General features: G+C 48.4%; 1 protein-coding gene across 1 annotated transcript in view; it reads right to left on the bottom strand.

The window, feature by feature from the left end:
• Positions 1–17,376, bottom strand: part of mcu (mitochondrial calcium uniporter) — a 49,270-nt gene that overhangs the window by 20,215 nt on the left and 11,679 nt on the right. The window contains exon 2 of the mRNA XM_062463053.1: positions 4,170–4,277. Coding sequence (XP_062319037.1) covers positions 4,170–4,277 — 108 coding nt within the window. The remainder of the gene's footprint in view (positions 1–4,169; positions 4,278–17,376) is intronic.

The following is a 17,376-nucleotide window of genomic DNA, read 5'->3' as shown; positions in this document are numbered from 1 at the left end:
CCCTGCTCTGCCGGCACACAATCAGCAGACTTGCAAGACATCTAAACATTCCAGACGACATGACATTTCCCCCACAAATAATAACTTAATTTATCTGCTGACTGTTTCCCATGGCCATCTTAAGCTAAGGTCAGGGGCCTGTCCTTCCTGTTTCTTGGAATTGGAGGACATGTGGTGTTGATTCCGATTTTGTTCTTGTTTGTGGACCTGTCAAATGAGATCCCTTCTTCTCCTGTTCTCTCCTCTTCTCCCCTCAGTGGTTAGAAAAGGGAGGTGTAAGGGAGGAGACAGAATTATGGGTATAGAGCTCTTTGTCCCTCTATGTGTTTATACTTCATCAGACCAAATGGAAACTGTGCTACTGAGATGTGCTGACTGATAAGATAGAGGGGGACGGATGGTAGCGACAGAGAGAGAGAGAGAGAGAGAGAGAGAGAGAGAGAGACAGGGAGAGCCAGAGAGAGCCAGGGAGAGAGACATTGAGAAAGAGAAGAGAGCAGTGTTCTCCATCAGCTAGTGGGCAGCTCTCGTCCCGGGGTGTTGGTCTCAGCTCCTATTGCTGAGCCCTCCCCCCCCTTCCCCCCTCTCTTACACACACACACACACACACACACACACACACACACACACACACACACACACACACACACACACACACACACACCACACACACACACACACACACACACACACACAGTCCTGCTACCTTCCGTTTGTCTGCAGCCATGGCCTGGTAGGCAGAGACGGGAGGAGGTGAGAGGGAAAAGAGAGGGAGGAGGAGAGAGGGAGGAGAAGAGGGAGGAGGAGAGAGGGAGGAGAAGAGGGAGGAGAGAGGGAGGAGAGAGGGAGGAGGAGAGAGGGAGGAGAAGAGGGAGGAGAGAGGGAGGAGAAGAGGGAAGAGGGAGGGGGAGAGAGGAAGGAGAGGGAAGAGAGAGGAGAGGAAGTGAATATGCCCTACTGATGCCTTGAGTCTTGATTTCTTGCTCTCACTTTCCTGCCATCTTCCCCTCTCCACACACACACACACACACACAAGCTAATGCACACACACACACACACACACAATCAGCTAATGCACTGTAATCCAGAGCAGAGGAGGAATAGCAGCACTCAAGGAACAGATATCCTGTTCTCATCATAAAAGTTTCATTCCAAGCAAGCTGCCAGGGACACACAAACACACACGCACACACACTCTCTCTTAACCTTGAGCTGATCTACTTAACATAACGACTCCATTTGACTTCATCCAACATGACTGAACTTGGAGAGACCAGCAGTCTGGCCTGAGCCCAAGGACCAAATGAGAGACCACCTGGACTGCTTTCAACAAAAAATGTATTTACATTTAGTCATTTAGCAGACGCTCTTATCCAGAGCGACTTACAGTAAGTACAGGGACATTCCCCCGAGGCAAGTAGGGTGAAGTGCCTTGCCCAAGGACACAACGTCAGTTGGCATGACCGGGAATCGAACTGGCAACCTTCAGATTACTATCCCGATTCCCTCACCGCTCAGCCACCTGACAGAACACCGCAAGCTTTACTACTATAGCAGCTGAGAAGGCCATTTTAATACGGAGGGGGTTTATCCACACGTAGCTGTTGATTGGTTCAGTAACACAGCTGACACACCCACTAAGCGAGAAAAAACACACCTCAAGGCCCGTCTCCCACTGTTATGATCAAACATGGTGTTTCCTCATGCTGGAAACCAAAGCAAAACAATGCACACTGTTTTCAGATTGAACGTGGCCCTGGTGTGGAGCAGGGCATACATCTCCACGGAAACCAATAGCTAGCAATAGCAGCCAGCGCTACCAGTCACCACAGTAGAGATGGAGGAGGTTTAGTAGAGGTGGAGGTGGTTTAGTAGAGATGGAGGTGGTTTAGTAGAGGTGGAGGTGGTTTAGTAGAGGTGGTTTAGTAGAGGTGGAGGTGGTTTAGTAGAGATGTAAGTGGTTTAGTAGAAGTGGAGGTGGTTTAGTAGAGATGTAAGTGGTTTAGTAGAGGTGGAGGAGGTTTAGTAGAGGTGGAGGTGGTTTAGTAGAGGTGGAGGTAGTTTAATAGAGGTGGAGGTAGTTTAATAGAGGTGGAGGTTTCGTAGAGATGGAGGAGGTTTAGTAGAGTTGGAGGTGGTTTAGTAGAGATGGAGGTTGGTAAGAGATGAACGTTTAGTAAAGATGGAAGTTTAGTAGAGATGGAGGTTGATGAGAGATGGACGTTAATGAGAGATGGAGGTTAATGAGAGATGGAGATTGATGAGAGATGGAGGTTAATGATAGATGGAGATTGATGAGAGATGGAGGTTGATGAGAGATGGAGGTTTAGTAGAGATGGAGGTTGATGAGAGATGGAGGTTGATGAGAGATGGAGGTTGATGAGAGATGGAGGTTGATGAGAGATGGAGGTTGGTAAGAGATGAACGTTTAGTAAAGATGGAAGTTTAGTAGAGATGGATGTTGATGAGAGATGGAGATTGATGAGAGATGGAGGTTAATGAGAGATGGAGATTGATGAGAGATGGAGGTTGATGAGAGATGGAGGTTGATGAGAGATGGAGGTTTAGTCGAGATGGAGGTTGATGAGAGATGGAGATTGATGAGAGATGGAGGTTGATGAGAGATGGAGGTTTAGTAGAGATGGAGGTTGATGAGAGATGGAGATTGATGAGAGATGGAGGTTGATGAGAGATGGAGGTTGATGAGTGTAGCAGAGCCAACAGACAAACCACGTACCATGACACCTTTCCCCTACCCCCGACAAGGAGAAAGGGGGTTTTTCCCCTTGTCCTTATCTCCAGAGCAGGAGCTTCAAAGCTTCTGGCCCAGCATGGGGTCAGAAGGTAGACCAAAATGGCCTTACAGTATGGAGACAAAGGATTTTAAGGAAGAACTAACTTTTCTGGATTTACAAACATATTCTCAAGGACTACATGGCTCATGGACACTATTTCAATGACAGTAGTTGATGTGTTATAATGTATGCTTTCCCTTTAATGCTGTGTTAATATAATTTGATGTTTTAATGTAACTTCCTTTCCTGTTATGATAAATCAGTCAATCTTGATATCTAAATGATTCTAATCTACAAACTAAACCATTTATTAATGTTGTATTGTTATATTTTGAAGTATAAGCAATACATGGACATTTGAAATAGCTGAACTCTGAAAAGTTATCAACCACTTCACACCCATACGTCAATCTCAGGATGGACGCCCAGGGAGTAACTGACCAATCAAAGAGTTCACCTCCAAAAGGATACCCCCTTTCGCAAGGATTATAAAACCTCGACGCACAAGCAATCCTGGCTTTTTCGCAAGGATTCACCGGAAGTGTTCGCGACACATCTGACCTATCCTTCTCAATCAGCAACTCACTGGACCACTAGGAACTTGAACGAAAGATTCCTTTGCTATAACCGTTTGACAACGACGAACGGAACTTTGACTCTTCTTCTTCAAACTGACAACAGTAACTGCGATATTGCTACATTTCTTACTTGTGAACATTGGCATATTGTGATTTAAATTGTTACGTTTGATTTTAGTTTGCAAATGATTTAACCTAACTTTCGTTAGGATTAGTTAACATACTCTCCCATTGTTCTCCAGAAGCCTATCTCTCCCTTCCCCCTCCCCACGCGCTCTCAACCTACCATCTTGTACCAACCCTCATCATAGTTTAGGACCTACTTTATACAGTTCAACTCAACTCACTTTCAACTAACCTATAACTTCTCTGGTATTTGTTCATTATAATTACATTTCCTTAAATAAATCATTGTTTATAATACTTGCGTTATCCCTCACGTTATCTGATCTGCTCTACTTTCATAGAATTCACTACTTAAGATTAGACTGATTATTACGAAGGCTATTATTCAATATTATTCAATAAGGTTTCCTCTGTCCCTTTAACAAATAATAGGTGGTGCCCCCAAGAACTACATACTTTATTATAAATTAAGTATTGCTAATCTTAAACGAGCAAACCCCGCTACATGAGAGATGGAGGTTGATGAGAGATGGAGGTTGATGAGAGATGGAGGTTGATGAGAGTTTTAATGGTCAGGATGTGACAACTACAACACACCCCTGTTACTTCCCTGTGTCAAGTTAACACTCACCAGTGACACACACACGCACACACATACACACACACTAACCTGTGGAGCCAGGGAGGTGGGCGTGGAGCAGAAGAGAGCAGAGCGGGCGGCTGATCGTAGACCATGTGCTCTCCTGACTGGCTGGTGGGGGAGGAGGGGGGACGACTCCTGTGGAGAAGGAGAGGGGGGGGGGGGAGAGGGAGAGACAACTTTATAGCAGGTGTCGGCCTTCAAAGTGTGCTATTTCAGTAAGGTAACATTGTGTAAAAAGGTGGTAGAGATAATTCAGAACTTGAGAGAGAGCGAGAGACTGTGATCTACCTTGTACAGGACACAGGAAGATATATAACCAACAGGCAGACAGAAGGAGAACAAAAGACAGAGGAAGAGAGAGAGGTGTGTTGTGAAGTACTTGTTAGTGTTGGAGTGTGTGTGAGCGTCCGTGTGCTATGTTTGTGTGTGTGTGTGTGGTAAGAGATTTAAAGCACTATGGCCTGTCACCACGATGACTATCACCATATCAACAGGCCTCTTGTGACCTTGTTGCTACAGCTACTCCAGTTTGAGAGCACACATACACAGTGGATTACACACACACGCACACACACACACACGCACACACCTGGAATAAACATGGTGTTTTACCAGAATCCAGTGCTGTGTTGGTACGGATGTTGCTGGTACATCTGGTAAACAGGTACATCTTAGCACTACTATAAGGCTGGTGTGCGGTGTTGCAGCTGCTAACATCAGCCCACGTCCTTAGGCGGAAATCCCGGGGGGGGACGGGGGGGACACGACCCCCCCCCCCCCCCCGTCCTGGGAAAAATATGATTTCCCCCCCCAATAAAAACGTAGTCTAAAGTCAATGGCGCGTTATTCAGATGCTATTTTAAGGGCGCAAGCTTGGCCCGTGCGCACTGCTGGCGAAGCCAGGGTCTTCTTCATTGTTTTGATTTATTGTATGGCTAGCTGTATTACATTTCTTTCATGTCAATGATTACAAAGATTTTCATGAGAAATCTCTGTATGTGAACTTGATGTGGAACAACTGTGGCAATTTCCTCCCACGCCTGTTTAACCAAAGATCATTTGGGTGGGTTTCTTCTCCCATGCCCATCAGAATCAGAATTTGGTTTATTCGCCATGTAGCCTATGTTACACAAACACGGAATTTACTGTGGCAGGAAGGTGCAAATAATAAACATATATGGGTCTTAAATTAAGTTAAAAAAAGTACAATAGTTAAACTAATTCTAAGAACTAAACAATTTAAAAATATAACTATTTAAAAAATAAAATATAGCCTATATAAAAATAAGAATTTGAATGCATGAGTGGGGCAATTTAGTGCAATGAGAAAACAAACTGTTCTGCCTTTCCCTTACAATGTCAATCTTTTACGGCCCTGACGAGAACGTCGGTCTCCTCGACTGCAAACCGCTCCTGGCGTGCGCCTGGCAAGCCGTTATAATAGCAATCCGCCATGGAACAAGCGCTGCTCTTACAGGGAATGTGAGATGCTCTGATTGGTTTATTGCGCGTTACGCCCAAACCACACCCATTAGTAATGTGGCTACCGTATTTCACGGTAAATAAGCCACATCGTGTATGAGCCGCACCCCCCAGAATGAGCACTTTGTGTTTGTAAATCGAAATATAAGCCGCACCGGTATAAACCGCACTTTGAAAGCTCACAACGTTACAGTATACTGTTGCATCGGCTAATATTAGGCGGAACCAATGCTTTCAATTGATTATGTGCCGAATCACACACTTCAGAAATGGACAGCTTGGATAGCGATCTAATTAGACAACATTCCCAATCAGGGTGAACACTCAAATTATCTAAACTATAGACCATAGCATTACACATATCAAAACAGAACGAACACAACAATAGAACTCCAAACAATGCTTATTTAACTAAGCTAATGCCCTTAACTTAGTAGCTTTTCAGCTTGCTGCAGGGTATTCTGGGTACCAAGAGCAATGCACGAGTATAGACCAATTATTTGTTTGTAAACATTCGGGATCCGCGCGCAATGTGGCTGCAGAAAACCGGGAAAGGATAGCCTTTATAATGGCTAGAGAATTACACGGATTATACAAATAGTTCGATTTAAAAAGACCAAAAAGGTCGAGGAGGACAGCCTTTAACCCTTGTGTTATCTTCGGGTCATTGTGACCCATCAGTCATTGTGACCCACCGTCGTATTGCGACAAATTTACCTCATACAAAAACAAAGTGAAGCATTTTCTTTTAACCGTTGGGCTGTCTCAGACCCCCCACATTGCAAAGGTTAAAAGAAAATTATTTTAATTTGTTTTTGTATTGGGTAAAATTGGGTAAACACAACGATGGTTCGTTATGAACCTTTGGGTCATGTGACCCGAAGGCAGCACGAGGGTTAAGAGAAAAAGCGATACCCCATTGATCTGTCATATCAGAATTTTGATTTGGGTTACGAAAGTCTTGAAATTTGGGTGAGAATGTCGCCCGGTAGACCGCATAGTCTTATGCGGCAGCCATGTCTTCACGTCATGTCACAAAGTTCATAATCTTACAGTTTTACAGTCAATTCTACACCTAAAAAGTCGAGCAGGGAAGCTTTAAATAGATTTTTAGAATAGAATTTTGCTTTTAGCCAGCTGGTCCCATTATTTTTGTGATTTGTGTAAAACTGGCAATCTGAGTGAGACTGCGTCAGACTCGGGTCGCTCACTGGCAGTGTGCACAATGTTGGATTTCACTCCATTCTACACTATAAACGTCAGGGAGGACTGCCTTTTGTAGATACAAGCCTGCTGAAGATAGCCAGCATCTCGGATTTCTTTAACCCTTGTGTTATCTTCGGGTCGTTCTGACCCATCAGTCATTGTGACCCACCGTCGTATTGCGACAACTTTACCGCATACAAAAACAAAGTGAAGCATTTTCTTTTAACCGTTGGGCTGTCTCAGACCCCCCACATTGCGAAGGTTAAAAGAAAATTATTTTTATTTGTTTTTGTATTGGGTAAAATTGGGTAAACACAACGATGGTTCGTTATGAACCTTTGGGTCATGTGACCCGAAGGCAGCACGAGGGTTAACCAAGCCTGTTTCATTCATTTGCCTGAGAAAGCGACCTTCGTTAGCAGGCTAGTTTTGCCCGAGCCAGCCTAGTTTTGCCCGTTCACTCCATTCTACGGTAAAAACGTCAGGGAGGACTGCCTTATGTAGATACGAGCCTGCTGAAGATAGCCAGAATCTCGGATTTCTTTAACCGAGCCTGTTTCATTCGTCATTTGCTTGAGAAAGTGACCTCCGTTAGCCAGGCTAGTTTTGCCCTATCACTTGGTCAAGCTATTTAAAGGTATCGGGGGTCAAGTGACTTTTGTGCATGGACAAATGAAACAAATGTACTTGTCCAAAGGACAAGTGCCTCAAAAAGTTAATGTCAAGCTCTGAAATCCAGAGGCCAGAGATATATGATGACCTGATCGACACTCCAAGTGTATTATACCTGGGAGAAGTTCGTCTTTTGCAGCCGACATGCGCAGTTGAGCCTGCTTGACAGTCGTGTGACGTAGGGTGATAATTGGTCTATAGGCGATCTTACAGCATTGTGTTAAGGCCGATTTATACTTCTCCGTTTTTACGGAGACGGACACAGGGAACGAGGAACTCCGACGAGGAACTCCCTCTCCGTGCCCTCTCCGTGCCCCTCGGAGAGCTCTACGTGCACCTCCTGATTTTCCTGACTATCCGTCCGTCCGTCCGTCCGCCATTTTACGAACCGGTTGCGTCAGGGATGGGGGCGGGGTTGCCGTGACCAACAAGACGGAACAGAATTCTTTGACTGCCATTGCTGTAAGTTTACAATTCATATTTGAGCTAAACAGTACATGTAAATCAGCATCTGAATTAAAATGTGACGAGAAATGGGCATTGTAGTTGCTGAAAATGTGCTAATTTTATTGATGAAACGGCTAATTTGTAAATTTTCCGTAAAATACGGTACTTCAGACCAACCCATTTTAGACTTGGGCTCAAGGTTAAAGTTAGGGTTAGGAAAAACTGGATTTAGAATGTGACGGAATTCTGAGTATACACAAAGACAACCATACAAACTTGTGTTAGTGTGTGCATATGAGAGTGAATGAAGGAATGTGTGTGGGTTGTGGACGTGTGTGTGGTGGATGTGTGGTGTGTGTGTGGTGGGTGATCGGTGTGTGTATGGTGTGTGTGTGGTGTGTGCATGGTGTGTGTGGTGGGTGATCGGTGTGTGTATGGTGTGTGTGTGGTGTGTGTATGGTGTGTGTGTGGTGTGTGTGTATGGTGTGTGTGTGGTGTGAGTGTGGTGTGTGTGATCAGTGTGTGTGTGGTGTTAGTGTGGTGTGGTGTGTGGGTGATCATCAGTGTATCCCACACTTCAGAGACACATCAGAGGGAGCTGTGAGGTATTGATTTCCTGATTGACTAACAGCTGCTCTGTACTGCAATAGGAACGGAGGTAACACCATGTCCACACACACACACATTAATACAAACACAGCACAAACACAGCACACACACACTCCAGCTTCTTCTGTGTCTCCATGGAGTGAAAGCTAAGTGTAAGCCACCTAAGGGAAACATGATCCAATCTCACGTCCTCTGATAACGTACTCAGACCTCTACAACATGATCCAGGGCCAGAGCCATCACTAGGGCCATCACTAGGGTCAGGACTAGGGCCATCACTAGGGTCAGGACTAGGGCCAGGACCAAAACAGGAGAAATGGCAGAAATAAAGAGAGGGGAGGAGAAATAAAGCAGGGCGAGAGTAGTGGAGGAAAGGGTGGAGGAAAGGGTGTGCATGAGAGAGTGAAATAAACCAGATGGTTCAGTAATAGTTCAAGATTCTCCCTACTCAGCCATCATAACTTGTGACCTTCTGCAAGGACACGTGTGTGTGTGTGCGTGCGTGCGTTTGTGTAGGTGCTCTCCACTCTGCTGTAACCCTGTGAGTGTGTGTGTGTGTGCGTGCGTCAGTGTGTAGGTGCTCTCCACTCTGCTGTAACCCTGTGAGTGTGTGTGCGTGTGTGTAGGTGCTCTCCACTCTGCTGTAACCCTGTGTGTGTGTGTGTGTGTGTGCGTGCGTCAGTGTGTAGGTGCTCTCCACTCTGCTGTAACCCTGTGAGTGTGTGTGTGTGAGCTCTGCGAGGGCTGAGCAGTATGGAACGGCAACAGTTCAGTCTCCAATGGGACAGGAGATTCTTCACGCTGCTGCCTACGTGCCACACACACACACGCTCGCTGTACAACAGGGTAACAGCAGAGTGGGGGGTTTCTCCCGCTTGCTGCTGCAGCAGATGAAGGGGAGCACTGCAGCCTGGCTTCATTCATAATGACACAGCAAGATATGGGGGGGGGGGAGAGAGGGATAAGATGAAAAGGGAGGGAGAGAGTGAGAGAAAAAGGGGGGAGGGAGGGAGATAAAGTGGGAGGGAGAGAAGGTGGCAGGGGCGAGATGGTAGGGAGAATCAGGGATAGAACTAAATGTTCCTTTGTCTCTGGAGGGAGAGAAAGTCTGAGAAATAGTCCAGACACACACACACACACACGCAGACACACACACAGTGGAGATGAGGTTTATAATCTGCACCTGAGTACAGTGGTGTGGGCGTGAGGAGAAGAAAGAGACGGAGAGAGAGGGAGATAGAGAGACAGACAGAGATAGAGAGAGAAGGACAAAGTGAGTGTGTCTGTGTGAGTGGGTTTGCAGTAGGTTCCTATATGAGCTGAGAGAGAGACAGCATCATTACAAGGAACATTCTTATATCCCCATACCTGGAGCAAAAGAGGAAGAGAGAGGAGGGTGAGGTGGGTAAACAAGTCAGGCAAGTCAGGCAGTTCAATATCATACTGAGCTATGTTGGTGGGAATGAACAGTACTGCTACATGTAGCTCCAGGCAGTGCCTCTACCACTCATATGTGTGGGTGTAGATGTGTGTGTGTGCATGTGTGTGTGGGTGGGTGTTTTTGTGTGGGTGATGGTGAGAGACAGAGAAAAGCAGTGAACATCAAGAGATTTTTACATGAACAGAAAGCAAGGGAGGAATAAAGAGAGGATGGAGAGAATAAAGAAATGTAACACTCATTCAACTCAGGAAAGGATTTCCTCTTGAGCTGAACACAACGTCGCCCAGGCAACCCTAGCACCTGGACAACTCTTGGAGGCAGAAAAAAGGTCAAAAACACTCTCCTCTCTCGGTCTCTCTCCTTCTCTCTCCCAGTCTCTCTCCTCTCTCCTCCTTTCTCTCCTTCTCTCTCCTTTTGTCTGGAAATTTTAATTGAATGGGTTTTGTTAGAATAAGAGTAAGTAAGAGACAAATGGCTGTTGTGGTGTAACTGTTGGTTAGCTGGCAGTTATGGCCCAGTTATATCTTTAAAGTATCTCGCCCTCCTCTCTACCCTTCTCTCCTTCACCTCCGTCTCTCTCTCCTCCTCTTCATCTCTCTCCTTTACACACTGGCACACTGACATACAGTCCAGCCCTCCCCCTCCCCTCCCCAGAGGGGTGTCAGCACGATGACAGGAACAGCGCAGCATGTACAACCATTAGATAACCTCCCTGGGGCCCACAACAATGAGAGAGAGATAGGCAGAGGTGGAGAAATGGAGGGAGAAAGAGAATGTTAATCTTTTCTATCAAAACAAAACCTTCCATCTCTCCCTCTCCATCCTTCTCTCTATCCATCCTTTCCTCTCTCTATCCATCCCTCCTCTATCTCTCACCGGCTCTTCCTCCCCCCCCCCCCCCCCCCCCCCTTGTGCAGAGCAGGGACTCCTCTGGGTTCTCTGTGGAAAATGACAGAGTCCCTCTCAGCTCTGTCCTGGAAATCACATGGCTGTCTGGTTGGTAGGGCTGGCTGTCTGGTTATCGGGGCTGGCTGGCACATTATCGGGGCTGGCTGGTTATCAGGCTGACTGGTTTTCAGGCTGACTGGTTATTAGGGCTTTTCCACTAAAACTAAGACCCTGCTGTTGTTACCTACTGCTAAGCCTGTGTGCAGAGACGTTGCTAGGAATCCCGGGCCCTGTGACAAAATATATACATAATTATGTGTTTGTGTGTTTTAGTTGAATGGTAACTCAGGATGTAATTAATTACGGAGATATCAGCCCATTGTCTGTTACTGTGGTTTTCACCGCGGGCAATGTCAGATAACTAGCTGAGTTTCAGAAAGCGTGAGAAGTGCAATTAACAATTAACGTTAAGCGCAATTTCCCAGCATTTTCTTTGTCCTTTTCTTTTTTCGTGCAGCAGGTTTATGTTGCGACATTTTACTGCCAGCCGTTGCTAAGGCAATACAACTGTCCAACAGTCGCACTGCACAATGGAATTGGGAACGTGCAGGAGCGGGACCCAAGAGATTTCTAACTAATTTAGAAAAAGTCTATTCTATATTTTTCCTCAAGTATATTATTTTGGTTTGAAATATTGATTTGATTGACAAATAATAACTACAGACATATGAAAACCCACACAGTAATGGGCCCCCTCCAAGCCAAGGGTCCCGTGAATCATATCTACCTTACACCACGTTGCGACGGCCCTGCCTGTGTGGTCACACTGAGGAACATAGACTACTAGGGAGACACACACACACAACATTGTCCAAGGGAACACTGTGCCACCAGGTACAACACTGTTGAATGAACAATATATGAACTTGCTTACATACACGCATATGTAAACACACACACAGTCACAACATGCCCCCAAGCTGAGTTACAACTCGCTCCCACTCGTTTTACACAATCCTGTTTCACCTATCATATGAATTGCTAGTATTTTACTGACTAAGAAGGGTTTCTAGAACTGGAATTCTCTCACCCTGTCTATCCCACACACCCCAACCTTTTCGTCCCCACAAGGTCCTGCCTGGATCCATCTTACCTTCTACATTCATCCACACAGAAAACCGACATTCAGAGGCTTTCACTTGCTCACTCTAACTCGCTAACTCACACACAACGGTTCCGGTCTCCATGGCAATGAGCGTGTTAGCTAGCAAAGCCACTTTTCAGGTCTGGATTCTCATCAAGCTATTAATGAAAGGGAGAAAGAGACAGAGACAGAGAGATAGAAGGAAAACAAAAAGGTAGGAATAACGAGTTTCATTTGTTTGAGGGATTACGGAAGGATATGTCATATCCTGTCTGTGTTGTGTAATCCTGTGAGGCACCCTGAGTAAACACAAGACTGCTGGAGGTCAAGATGGATGACCCCCCCCTCCCCGGCCCAGCCCAACGCCAGGCCTGGTTGGGGGACTTCATCAGCCAGGGATTACAGACACGGGGTTATTAACATAAATCTATTATCTCTGCTGCCAGCCTCCCAGAGGTGCCTTTCATCTGCACTGTAATGAGGATGATGATGATGATGGTCCTACATCCTCTGCAGAGGACAGGATCCCGTTCTCCTGCATGACAGCTGAAGCTGGGGGGTGTCTGGACCCCAGACCTGCAAGGGGCGTCTGGACCCCAGACCTGCAAGGGGCGTCTGGACCCCAGACCTGCAAGGGGCGTCTGGACCCCAGACCTGCAAGGGGCGTCTGGACCCCAGACCTGCAAGGGGCGTCTGGACCCCAGACCTGCAAGGGGCGTCTGGACCCCAGACCTGCAAGGGGCGTCTGGATCCCAGACCTGCAAGGGGCGTCTGGACCCCAGACCTGCCTGCCTGTCTGGATCCCAGACCTGCCTGCCTGTCTGTCTGTCCCCCTCCTCCTGCAGTAGTCTGCAGTAGGGCTGCAACAACGAATCGATAAAATGTGTTTATTAAAAGAGTTGGGAACGAATTTCATTATCGACTTATTTCGAGCGACTATTACGCCACTCAATAATTTGCGGAGTATAAAAATTTAAAAAGTTGCGTTGAACGCGGAGCAGAGCGTATGTAGAGGAAAGACCATCGGAGAGACCCCTAACGTTGTTCTGAAACACATGGCGGAGGCGGAGAAATCAGTAGCCTACCACCAAAGTCATCAAAGGTGTGGGAGCATTTTAAAGTGTACAATTTCTGGGGAAATACAGCTGGCAACTGTGCTCCGTTTGTGGGAAAATTGTAGAGTGTGCTTGCATCGGATTGCAGATGGGTATGTTTCTACGGAGCACAGCTGCAAGCTGTAGATATATCAAAAAAAATTAAAAGGTATATGCAGGTAGCAACGCTAGTGCTAAATATCTATTTAGCTAGTCGGCTCCATGACGCCGGGTAAGTAGTGCTCATCAGACTTCTCACCAAAAGAACGAAGGGGAACTCGCTTGTCTAGCAGATTAAGACATGTTCATAGGTACCTAGCGAAAATTAGCCTGAATTTTCCTAGACTTTTAGCTATGGTACTGATATCGCTGTCTGTCAGACGGCGTATCTATGCGTCGTTGCTAACGTGTGCTGGCATGAGGCTAGCACTGAGGTCCCTTCTGTGCCACACAAGGCACTTTCGCCACAAAAACATAATTTCAGCCTAAATCGTGCAACGGAACGTAAATCCCTATACAAGCAACGCAATCAGGACCAAGACGAACATCTTGACACCGATGTTGTGGTTCCTAACCCTGGTCCTCATGGACCCCTGTCCTGCATGTTTTAGATGTTTCCCTGCTCCAACACACCTTATTCAAATGAATGGGTCGTTTTCCAGCTTTGCAGAAGCCTGCAGAAGCCTGCTATGACCACCATCTAAAACATGCAGGACATGGGGTCCCTAAGGACCAGGGTTGGGAACCACTAAAATATTGGGTGAACCTTAGGGGTGGTAAAATAATAAATATAAATGAGACAACAATGGTTGTGCTCGCCGAAGGCTTGAGCCCAATTTTTATCTGATTCATCGATTAATTGAAAAAATCATCGACAGATTAATCGATTATTAAAATAATCGTTAGTTGCAGCCCTAATCTGCAGTGACAGGGTGTGTAGCACAGAGCAGCTCAGAGTGGTGATTCACTAGACTGCTGAGACAGCAGGAGAACCCTCCACACCCTCTCACCAAGAGCATGCACACACACACACTCTCTCTCCACACACACACACACTCTCTCTCCACACACACACACTCTCTCTCCACACACACACACTCTCTCTCCACACACACACACTCTCTCTCCACACACACAAACATGCACACACACACACACTCTCTCTCCACACACACAAACAACACTCACCCACACACACCCTATAATGCCCCTCATAGCAATAGGGTTATGTGTGGATACACTCACTGATCTCCTGCTCTGATATAAGAATTAATTAAAAGGATGGAGCTCAGAGCACATACAGACCCCGCAACCCCCAGAACTGTGGGGTTCTGCAGGGTCTGGGGGGTTCTGCAGGGTATGAGGGGTTCTGCATGGCCTGGGGGGTTCTGCAGGGTCTGGGGGGTTCTGCAGGGTCTGAGGGGTTCTGCAGGGTCTGGGGGGTTCTGCAGGGTCTGGGGGGTTCTGCAGGGTCTGAGGGGTTCTGCAGGGCCTGGGGGGTTCTGCATGGCCTGGGGGGTTCTGCAGGGTCTGAGGGGTTCTGCAGGGTCTGGGGGGTTCTGCAGGGTCTGAGGGGTTCTGCAGGGTCTGGGGGGTTCTGCAGGGTCTGGGGGGTTCTGCAGGGTCTGAGGGGTTCTGCAGGGTCTGGGGGGTTCTGCATGGCCTGGGGGGTTCTGCAGGGTCTGAGGGGTTCTGCATGGCCTGGGGGGTTCTGCAGGGTCTGGGGGGTTCTGCAGGGTCTGGGGGGTTCTGCAGGGTCTGAGGGGTTCTGCAGGGTCTGGGGGGTTCTGCATGGCCTGGGGGGTTCTGCAGGGTCTGAGGGGTTCTGCATGGCCTGGGGGGTTCTGCAGGGTCTGGGGGGTTCTGCAGGGTCTGGGGGGTTCTGCATGGCCTGGGGGGTTCTGCAGGGTCTGGGGGGTTCTGCAGGGTCTGGGGGGTTCTGCAGGGTCTGGGGGGTTCTGCAGGGTCTGAGGGGTTCTGCAGGGTCTGGGGGGTTCTGCAGGGTCTGGGGGGTTCTGCAGGGTCTGAGGGGTTCTGCAGGGTCTGGGGGGTTCTGCATGGCCTGGGGGGTTCTGCAGGGTCTGAGGGGTTCTGCATGGCCTGGGGGGTTCTGCAGGGTCTGGGGGGTTCTGCAGGGTCTGGGGGGTTCTGCAGGGTCTGAGGGGTTCTGCAGGGTCTGGGGGGTTCTGCATGGCCTGGGGGGTTCTGCAGGGTCTGAGGGGTTCTGCATGGCCTGGGGGGTTCTGCAGGGTCTGGGGGGTTCTGCAGGGTCTGGGGGGTTCTGCATGGCCTGGGGGGTTCTGCAGGGTCTGGGGGGTTCTGCAGGGTCTGGGGGGTTCTGCAGGGTCTGAGGGGTTCTGCAGGGCCTGGGGGGTTCTGCAGGGTCTGGGGGGTTCTGCAGGGTCTGGGGGGTTCTGCAGGGTCTGAGGGGTTCTGCATGGCCTGGGGTGTTGTGCTTCTGGCCTCCACTGCTCATCCTCTCTCTGTCATCCTGACTTCCTAACACTATACTTTGTCATATCATTACCAGCTAATCACAGTAATACTGTTAGCCTTTCTAAGTCTTCATTATCTGACATACTTTCTATATGCACTTTTTGTTTGTCAGTTTGGATACAAGTGTACAAGAAATGGCACGTGTGCAACTCTGCTGTCCACAAATCTACGGTACGGTACGCTACTACCAATGGAGATGTCTCCTGTTACACCAGATGGATAACACTTCACCCTCCTCTTCTTCCTACTTCTCTATGCTAGTCTGTCCTCTCTCCTCCCCCTCTCTTCTCTCTCCCTACAACCCACCTATTTCCCCTTCCACTCTCCCCCTTCCTCCCCATCCCCTCTGCCCATCCCACCCTCCTTCCCTCCATCCACCTGCCCCCTCTCCCTCTCCATCCTGGAATGCCACATGCTCAGCTGGTCGTCTCACCCCCCTCACCCTGGCCTGCTGGTCTCCTAAGGGGCATGCAGCTACCACTACAGCAAAAGCCCTGCTACTGGCCATGTGCTACAGTGTAGCATGTAACAATACTTGTGTGACAATGTTACTTATCTAACACAAGTGTGACATGGCTAGAGGGCAGCTGAAGGTGTGTTGATGGGAAGGTGGTATACTGTTGGAGGGAGCGGGGTGGGGAGGGGGCATGGAGGGAAGCGGCACAGAGGGGGAGGGTAGAGGAGAGGGAGGGTAGAGGAGAGGGAGGGTAGAGGAGAGGGAGGGTAGAGATAGGGAGGGTAGAGATAGGGAGGGTAGAGTAGAGAAAAAGGGAGGGTAGAGGAGAGGAGAGGGAGGGTGAGAGGGAAGTTAGAGAGGGAGTGTAGAGAGAGGGAGTGTAGAGAGAGGGAGTGTAGAGAGAGGGAGTGTAGAGAGAGGGAGGGTAGAGAGAGGAAGGGTAGAGAGAGGGAGAGTAGAGAGAGGGAGTGTAGAGAGAGGGAGGGTAGAGAGAGGGAGGGTAGAGAGAGGGAGTGTAGAGAGAGGGAGGGTAGAGAGAGGGAGGGTAGAGAGAGGGAGGGTAGAGAGAGGGAGAGTAGAGAGAGGGAGGGTAGAGAGAGGGAGGGTAGAGAGAGGGAGTGTAGAGAGAGGGAGTGTAGAGAGAGGGAGGGTAGAGAGAGGGAGTGTAGAGAGAGGGAGTGTAGAGAGAGGGAGGGTAGAGAGAGGGAGGGTAGAGAGAGGGAGGGTAGAGAGAGGGAGAGTAGAGAGAGGGAGGGTAGAGAGAGGGAGTGTAGAGAGAGGGAGGGTAGAGAGAGGGAGAGTAGAGAGAGGGAGTGTAGAGAGAGGGAGTGTAGAGAGGGAGGGTAGAGAGAGGGAGGGTAGAGAGAGGGAGGGTAGAGAGAGGGAGGGTAGAGAGAGGGAGAGTAGAGAGAGGGAGTGTAGAGAGAGGGAGTGTAGAGAGAGGGAGGGTAGAGGAGAGGGAGGGTAGAGGAGAGGGAGGGTAGAGAGAGGGAGGGTAGAGAGAGGGAGTGTAGAGAGAGGGAGTGTAGAGAGAGGGAGGGTAGAGAGAGGGAGTGTAGAGAGAGGGAGGGTAGAGAGAGGGAGGGTAGAGAGAGGGAGTGTAGAGAGAGGGAGTGTAGAGAGAGGGTAGGTAGGTAGGTAGAATCAGAATGGGTTTTTATTCGCCATGAAAGTTTGCACAGACAAGGAATTTACTTTGGCCGGAAGGTACCGACCGAGGCAGCCATTATCGGCGCCCTCTCTAGGTAGGTAAGACTATAAGCTGAAGGTCATGGCCAGCCCAGCTACTCAGGACAGTG

The sequence above is a fragment of the Osmerus eperlanus genome, chromosome 6, assembly GCF_963692335.1.
Source record: "Osmerus eperlanus chromosome 6, fOsmEpe2.1, whole genome shotgun sequence".
Taxonomy (NCBI): domain Eukaryota; kingdom Metazoa; phylum Chordata; class Actinopteri; order Osmeriformes; family Osmeridae; genus Osmerus; species Osmerus eperlanus.
Note: the sequence above shows the minus strand (reverse complement) of the source record. Positions and strands in the feature narration are given on the sequence as shown.